We start from the raw sequence: 9,585 nt of genomic DNA on the forward strand, positions 1-9,585 counted from the left end.
TAGCATGATGCAAAGTTCATTGCTCCACTTACATCGTCGTTCTCTCGTTCATAAATGCGATCCTCATCCTCCAGTCTCATCACCAGTCATGTATAAACTGTGCTTATTTCTGATGAAGTGAATCCGATTCGTTCTGCATACTTTTTGACGTAGACGGCGCAGTCAAGGACAAATTCATCTGCCGTCTCGCGGCACGTGATTCATTCACGTGCTCAGGATGCTTTCACTATAAGGAGGATGTAACAAGCGTAAATATCATATTATCGAAAAAAAAAAAAAAATGATATTCCCTCGGTTACGAACGATCGCTTCCATACAATGGTTGGTCGGAATTGCTCGCATGCGATGATGAATATATTACGGGCATTTCCTGCCAGGGGCAGGTCTGCATTTACAAACCGCGCACTCGGTACAATGTTGAATATTTGTGTACATGTAAGAGTGCATTTTACAATTCAAATTACAGCATTATCGACTTACAGCGATGGTATGTCTATGTGCATGTGCGAAAGATATAAGAAAAAAGTATACCCCCCCGGTCTTACGATATCTTTAATATAAACAATACAGTTTTATTAAATTTGAGATACATTTGTTATACGTCCTGGAACCATCAATAATAATTTTGAAAAAATGCTCTTTTGAATAATTCTAAATCAATGTTTTTTTTAATTGGAATATCGAGGCAACAAGAGATTAGTTTGGCTTACTTTTTTTTTTAATGTTCTAGCAGCTACTTAATTAAATCAAGAAGTGTTCCAAACTTGTCATAAGTCAGTAGCTTACAGCTAACAAGTTTTCTTTTTATAAGTTTTTTTGTGGTATTTGGATTTCCAAATTAAAGATTTTTAACATCTTTTTCTTTAATTTTACCAACACTGTGCCTGTTGTCAGTCTGTACATTATTCATACGATGGTTGAGATATGGTTGAGCTATTTATAGTTTATGACAGGTTCGGAGCACTTTTAGATTTAGTGGCTGCCAACATCTAGAAAAAAAAGAAGCCAAACTAACATTGTTCGGAAGATTTAGTATTGACACGTTATCTTGTTATCTTGATACGATTTCGAAATTTACGCTTTTTAACCTTATCGACATTGCCAGCATAATTCAGTTACATAATTGTACCAAATCTCTATACATCGCAAATATTGTACAATTTCGTGTTTTTAGTAAGCAGTGGCTTAATTGAGATGTTATTGCTATTACGGTACGTTTATCCTTTGTGTATACAACGTTTCTGATGACGGCGCCGCTGTTTGTCTTATTATTAGGTTAGTGACACGGTGTCTTCGTTCGTTCTGTTTAATTAACATTCGTTGGTCCGCGAACGCAGAGGTGCATCACGTACGATAGGACGATCTTGCGCGTTTTCATCGTATCGCGTTGTTTCGCAAGTACTCGCAACGCCTCTTCAAGATGCTATTATTGTTGTTATTATTTTAAAAACAATGCATTGCAACACGATTAAAAAGATGAGCGTTAGCACACTGATTTAACGACACATTAACCCCGCGTTATATTTCGACCTTCATCGAAGTAATTCCGCTTTAGTGTCGCTATTATACTCGACTTACATGCCGGTGCTATTTCCGCCGACTTACACGTGGCCTCCCGCGTACAAGCCCGCGCAATAAACACTCGAGGCAGTTTTTCTCTCCCTTCTTCGTTACCTTCGACATTACACGGAGTTCCCTCGCGTTTCACCTCCACATTTTTCCCACAATATCGCGGCTCATGCGCGTTATTGCAAACCTATTACTCACGATTGATGGAATTGATTATCTCTTCGAAATCTTGAGATCGATAATTAGTCCAGGTGAACGTTCAGGTGAAGGATCCTGCTGTACCAGAAACTTTCGACATTTTTCATCGGCAAAAGTTTCGTACGAAAACTGCATGAAATTATAATATTTCACGGTTGATGATGATTTAGTAAGTCGAATAGTTCCGTCATTATTAATATATCTATTTTACTAAATTATTACAATTTCTTACCCTCGATTTGATCGCCTTTTTGGCCTTCCCATTGTCTATTCCTATTTTAGAATATCACGAGCCGAACCGTCAATTATAATATTTTATTTTTTAATTCTTTTCAAAATTTAATTTTAAATTAGAATTCGAAGTTAAGAATTCTTTGACGTAAAGCGATGTAAATTTTTCCCGCGGAATATTCAGAAGCGTGATGTGATTATGTGTGAGCGGATAAAAATTCTGTTGAGATAAAATTCTGTTGTTACAATCGACCTCGAGCTTGTCCATTAAGCTCTCGTAACTCTTGATGTAACTTTGATGAACGTCCAGGTCGACGGTGTTTCGCAATTGAACATGCAGAATCCTTCCTCGAGCACGATGCGATTGTTACCGCGAACTCTCCCTTCGGGCCCACCAATTAATTTTTCTAGTTAACGGACCGCCAGTTGCAGGCTGAACACATCGATTCGTCCCTCAGGGGACCAATATCTACCGATAAACTAGCTATCTCATTTGAGAATATCGTTCATCTGGAGATGGAAATAAATGGAAATAGAGTTAAGATGAAAAATAAATAAAAGCCATTATAAATAACAATACTACTATTTACAAAGCCCATTCAGCAAAACGCTTGAATACGACTTATTTTCGATACAGACTCAGCATGTTAAAAGGGATTAAAATCCGTGACGAATCCATCATATTCTCTTCTTGGGAATCTTAGTTTAGTTTTTCGGTGTAAAAAAATAACTGATATATATGAGCGATTTTTTTATATGTGAGTTTTGCATATAAAAATAATATAGTATCTTTCATACAAATCTAAATTTACAGATTTAAACGTGTAGTACATTATTATTTTTACACCGAAAACTAAACAATACACATATTAAAGTCATTTTTTATACACTTGGATTTACAGTGTGTTCGCTTTGAATTAATACAAGCACTCGTTGAAGAATTTCTCGTTAGAAACTGATTAGATTGTTTTAATTTGGGACGCCTCAAAATGAAAGATAAAATTCTTTGTTATTCGGTCTCGTTAAATCGAGATAAATTGTAATGGCTGCTATGCGGATGGCCATTGCTCACACAAACGAGACAGAGATCGTTGCTACGTATCGCACAAAGTGCAATGTGAATTTCTACGATTTTTTATTATATGGCGAGACATAAAGTTTCAGTAGCGCGCTTCCTTTTCGTCATTTGAATTTCAAATATTCCGCCGGTACCGAGATACGCTGGGGATGCCGCAGCAGCAACGTTTTCTTCTCGCAACGGTATCTCCCTTCATCTTGGCTCTCCTTTCTTGATTACATTGATTTTTTCAGATTGGATATTGAGTTTCACTGTTTCCACTGCTGTATATTATATTTCCTTAGAAATGTTCTAAATTGAAATCGACGATTTCAAATAACATATCGAATCTCTACGCCTGTCGGACTTGCTTCTCCTTTTACTAAAACACGAACTATTGATGAATGGCGCGGTGAATCTCCACAACCGCGTCCGCGCGATTGTTGCGCGAGTTGCAACGCGTATTACTACATTTTTCCCCCCACGCGTTAAATTAGCCGTACGATATCGTTATAAATGCCGCTGCACAATTTAGGGCGATCTATCGTTGAGCGTGAGTCGGGTTCCCCGAAATTATTCTCTTTGAGAACGTAATGAGTGACGCCCGCGGGCGCTTTGTCGCGTTGACGCGCAAGAGCTCAGCTCATCTACGTTGTGTGGTGCATTGCTTACCGCAACGCGTTTCACCGTTGTTCAATGGGTGAACGAGCGAGTTTTCGAGCTTTCAAAAGCACCGTTTATGGACGTAACAAAAGGCTTCTCGCGTCACAGGCCGTGATTTCATTCAGCACCTCGCCGTAATTGCTGGAAATACTCGATAAAAGCGATACACCGACATATTGATGACAGGTTGTATGCTGACAAAGCACCGGGCGGAAAGAGTTGCCTGTCACTGAAACACTTGTCATCTTCATTCGTAATCATGAAACGGACACTGTGGCGTACGACGAACCGTACGATCGTATATCAACTGGATCGAGTTATTAACGCGAATCGGAGATGACGTCTTCGTGTTTTCTTTACGCGTGAAGGCCTGCATTCCTGGTCAACAAAGTCCTTCCGCACGTGTAATTAGATTAACATTCTTCAAGGTTACAGTCTGACGTTTTATCATCAACAAAAAATACAGTTAACGGAAGAAATCTGACTAATGATGAATATCAATAAATGATGAATTGTAATTGTTAGATCTTTGACACCACTTGACCGTTCAATTAGATAATCATTCCGTTGATCGATCGACTACCTCGATTCTTATCGAACCTTTCAAAGTTTGACGCGGTTATAGCGCTTCGTAATGGCAACGGTTGCGTTCAGCAGAAAAAGCAGCTTTGCAACTGTTGCAAAATTCTTGAATACGGTTGAGTCTTGCTTTTGGTTGCTTATAGATCGAATTGTATAAACTAATCATATTGAAGAATTTTACAACAGTTGCAAAGCTGCTTTCTCTGCTGAACGCAGCCATTGCTTCGTAGATCAGTCGCAAGTGCTTCGATCGCAACGCGCAAGCTTCACTATCTCACGTAACGGTGAATGCAAGCTTTCATATCGCCGGAGGATAGAGGAGAATGTCGTGGTCGCGCATGCAGATCCTGAGAAACGCTGCTCTGATCGAGGCGCGTCCGCGTGAAATATCCGAGTGTGTGTGAAATCACGTCGTCGAGAATCCCCTCGAAGCTCGTTGAAGCGCGAGGATTAATGATGTCCGGCCGGCGAGTGATATGCGAAGATGTCGGTGTTAACGACACATTCTGATGACGTGAACGCTACGATTGGGAGTGGAGTGTCGAGAATGAGCAGCCTCCAGGTGCCGGAGCTTCGGCTTCCGGTAGACGACGGTGACGGCGGCGGTTCCGGCGGCGGTTCCGGTGGCATGACGAGGGGCACGGTTCCCTTATTGCTGGTTCCGCCGAGTAACGTACCGAGGAGACGACATTCTTGGATTTGCAGGTGAGTATATCGTAAATTGAGACGCCATCCGGAGAACGAAATTTGTCGGGGAAACTGTATGAAGAGAAATTATTAATTAACCACTTAATATGCGTCCCATGCGACCGTAACATACGACCTCGAATTCCGGACTCATTCGCGCACGCTCGTCTCTCATATGCGAATTTGTTTTATACACTCGGAAACGTTTTACTATTAACTCCTCCGGTGAGTTCACTTCGTGAGCTGATACCTAACTATCTAACGGAAATGATCTCTCGTTTCCTTGCATCTATATATATTATATCCATAAGATATACTGCAGCTAATCATAAGCCCTTTATGCAAATATGACAGTTTCATGTATCGCAATCAAATGTATATATAGATTGTTTAATCGACGTATTATAGATTCAGAATCAAAAAGTAATAGATATTTTATGATATATTACACGCTAATTATTTATACAAAACTATAAACTTATAAACTGTTTTGTATAAAATCTTGTATAAATAAATAAGTATTATAAACTGTTGATAACTTGGTTGAAAGAAAAGAAGAGATCTTCAACTTAAATAATCGAAGCTGTTATTTAGTTTTTAATAATGATTTATGGCGAATATAGGTAAAAGAGAGAAAAAGTCAAAGAAGAAAAAAGAACTTTTTGCAGGGAGAGTTTGTTCTCTTTTCTTTTTTCTATCTTTTTCTTCTACTATACAAATAATTTATTATTATCTAATAAAAACTTTTAACACTGAACAGTTTTGCGAAGAGAAATGTTATTGAAGAGATCATGATTGATTTTCATGATTCATTTTTTAACATAACATTTTTTAACATAAAACAAATTTAATTACGTACACTATTAAATCCATAATTATATGGATTATAAGGCGAATTATATTCACAATTTGAGTTATTTTTAATAATTTCTATAAATCGTTTTGCTTTTACTTAGTATTTTATTTAACTAAAACAGCGGAAGTTACAATTTAACACATGAAATTAAATTAAATTTGACTCAAATTTAGCTTATTATTTACTAAGTGCATACATTATAAACGTTATTTACTTAGAAAATAAGCAATTCAAACACTACTGAAACGGATTGCTGTACATTTTAATACAGGTGGAAGTTAAAAATAACAAAATATTAATTAACTCAAGGGATTGGGTTACACCATTTCAGGTATCTGACAGTGTAAAATATGTACATACTTTAAGTTTGCTTCCAGGGAAAATACGTATCACAGGCATAGTGATCAAGTTTCGGTTATCTCAATGTGTAACGAGTAGATACTCTAGTTCCCTCGAGACCTTTAATGTAGGATAACTGTACGGTGCGGTTTTAGACTGTCGTTATAATTTGGAGAAGTTTATGCGAAAATAATCGTGTTACTTTAAACAACATTAAAATTGAATGATAGACTTTCTCATGACTGTGCTGTCTGTTCTTCTTTTTGTTTGGATTAACAATGTTAACATCGGTGAAGTTTTCTACGTTAAGCAATTCTCTACTTTTCAATCCTTATAGTAATTTAGTAACAGTTTGCTTGCATCTTATTCAACTCGTTCTTTGTGTAAGCACAATGTAGTAAAGTTTTATTTGCAACTGATTATCGCATAAATATTCCACATTGCCGTTAACGAAGATTTGTGTAAAATATGTTGGGAACGTAGGCCAACGCGCGTCATTATCCACTAATTGGTTTCATTACTGTTGTGTGTTTATTTCATTTTAATTTTTTCCCCATTTTACATACAAATATTTGCATATTAATTTTTTCGCATTTTGTTTTTACCAAGCACAAAGTTGGCCTGTGGAAACTACATTACACGCATCATCGAAATATAAACTATGTCTCGTTACATGCATACATTGACTCGAAATTAATATTTTAACAGAGAAACATTAAATTAAGATTTTACAATAAATAGGTGATTTTTACGATTGATTATATTTAAATTAAAAACAGGATACAGTAATATTATGAATGTAGAAGAAAATATATTTTTAACGTTATTATAAGATCTCTTTTTTTACGTGGGAAAATATTTTTTTTTGTCGCGCTTTTTTTATAAGATTCTTAAACAGGCTATAGATAAAGATATTACGAATTACTTGTGAGACATAAAAAGAAAGTACGTCCGTGTTTTTCTTCTGGATGGAGCCATCTGAGAAGAAGAGACTGCTATGGTTTCATTAAATTAATCCACTTGTGTCCACTAGCTAGTATTTTCTAACTGCTTATACTTTGTTAGGTGATGTTCTTTCTTGGATTTTCTGATTATTCGACTTCTATAGAGCTTTTCTTAGATTTTACGCGCGTTGAAACTTGTGCGTTATAAAACTGTAGTTTGTATATTGTGAAGGTATTTCATACGTAGTTTATAATTTTTATTGATGTTTTACTGAAAAAAACATACCTGAAAGTAGTTAAAGGAGACAGAGAACGATATATGCGAGATCGTAAATGCGCGTAAATGGCATGTGCAAATGGCCCCGCAAAAGGTGAGTCGCGTCATCATACACATTTGTACAAGACGTTCGTAAAGCGATAACAATTGACTATTAATACTCCGGTCGCATACTACACAGCGCCAGATTCGTGTGCGATAGCCGTGCGGCAACGGACTGCTTTCGCGATTTACATGGTTACATAATTTACATAGAAATTATCATTTGATAACGTTTATTTTGTACTTCGCGTATTTAACTAAAAAAAAAAGTAATAACCTGTTTTTATATACGTTTTATGTACAAAATTGAAAGAGACATCGTGACAAAGCTAGGACATAAAAATTTGTGTATCTTTTGTCATGCGAAAACGACTATTATCTTATATAATTTAATTCCAGCGTAATTCTCCTTCCTTTTATAACAAACACGCTTACCTTATCAAGGCAGTAAACTCTCACAAGAGATTGTTCGTCCTCTTTTTTTCCTCTACTAAGATCTATCCTCTCGCGTGAAGAAAGGAAAACACGCTTTGCCAGAGGTGAATGCCTTTAAATTGCATTTTCTGCCAACATCTGCACGAGCCAGGAGATCCGACCGGAGAATCCGGTTATTATAGATCGCGATGCAGCTTATGGTTTTATTCTTTTTCATTTGTCTTCTTCTGTCGACTTCATTGTCTGTAGTGGAAGATAAATGATATATCATCGTATATGTATGATAACGTTGTTCGACTTGACGTTCAAAGTTTTCATTCAGAAGCGTTGAAGATAAAATGGAAAAATTAATTTTTAAAATTAATTTTTACTTTTTTTGTGTAGCGTAAGAAGAACTTGAAATTAATTTTGTTATTTGTGCATATGATTTTTTATTAGTTAAATCTGTTAAAATCGATTTACTAAGAATCATCGAATTTGCTCAATCGTCATCTAACGTGAATAATTGTTATATTTTATATTTTATAATTTATTGCGTTTGACATGCCTTTTATCTTTTTTTAAATATTAATTTTCGATTCTTTAACACCTTGTTGCAATGATTGTAATGTTTTTGTTTTTTTTTTATTATATTTATTTTTAATTGTGTTTTAAAGTCTTTTCAATCTATTTCTACTCATGGTCTATAATTTATTGTGATACTGTTTTTCAAATTGATGAAGACTAGATTACAATTGAAATATTTTTTTATTTTTTTCTAAATTCTAAAACATTGAACTATTTTATTAATTTCTATTTTCCAATAATTCTCTTATTTTCTAATTATCGTTATTGCTCGTCCTTGATCGCTAATGTTCTTACATTTGCTTTGCAAATAATGTTTTATATTTTTATTTCAAAAAATTTATAATTTATTTAAATTTATAAAATTTTTTCTTTATCGAATATATATTTATGTTAAATTCGTCATTTTCTATATACGAATGAGATGATTTTTTTATAACGAGAGAACACGAATTTATGAGAGAAAGTATGGTAAGAATTATTTATTGAATCAATTCTTTAAGAAGAGACATTATAAAATTACAAGTATATTCTGTTGACTTTATTAGTTCTTTGTCAAAGGCTGATCCGAAAAACGATAAAAAAACAATGTTATACCATTCATCTTTTTATCATCTATCATTTATCAACTCGTATAAATTGGTAATTTATCATCTCATGTGTTTTATCATTTTATTTCCTTTTCTGTTCAACCAAAAAGTTGAAAAATCTGAAATAACTAATGCGTGAAATAGGAAGTTAGAATGCAAATAGTATATCGATGTTTCTCTCTGATTTTTCCACAAAACCATATGGTACGAGGATGTGGGCGTCGTATGTCGTCTATGATTTAAATTTCCTGAAGATATATCATCGATTTTTAAAGTAAAGCAGAAGTACGATACTTTCCGATTTATTTTTCTCTTATTTTATTCTGCTTGCTCTCTCTCTCTCTCTCTCTCTCTCTCTCTCTCTCTCTCACTCTCTCTCACTCTCTTTCTCACTCTCTCTCACTCTCTCTTTTTCTTACTTCCTAAGACGAATTGATAGCACTTTAAATCGATATGTTGTTCTTACTGATGTTGCCACTCGTTGATGTAAAATCGAAATGAAAAGAGAGTGAGAGAGAGAGAGAGAGAGAGAGAGAGAGAGAGAGAGAGAG

At 35.3% G+C, this 9,585-nt stretch overlaps 1 protein-coding gene across 1 annotated transcript in view; it reads left to right on the top strand.

Annotated features, from left to right (window-relative positions):
• Window positions 1-4,522: 4,522 nt before the first annotated feature.
• LOC108749721 (cAMP-specific 3',5'-cyclic phosphodiesterase-like) overlaps window positions 4,523-9,585 on the top strand; it is a 192,396-nt gene continuing 187,333 nt past the window's right edge. Inside the window, exon 1 of the mRNA XM_018488691.1 lies at window positions 4,523-5,005. Coding sequence (XP_018344193.1) covers window positions 4,785-5,005 — 221 coding nt within the window. The 5' untranslated portion in view covers window positions 4,523-4,784. The remainder of the gene's footprint in view (window positions 5,006-9,585) is intronic.

The sequence above is a fragment of the Trachymyrmex septentrionalis genome, unplaced genomic scaffold (genome assembly GCF_001594115.1).
Source record: "Trachymyrmex septentrionalis isolate Tsep2-gDNA-1 unplaced genomic scaffold, Tsep1.0 scaffold11, whole genome shotgun sequence".
NCBI classification, from domain to species: Eukaryota; Metazoa; Arthropoda; class Insecta; order Hymenoptera; family Formicidae; genus Trachymyrmex; species Trachymyrmex septentrionalis.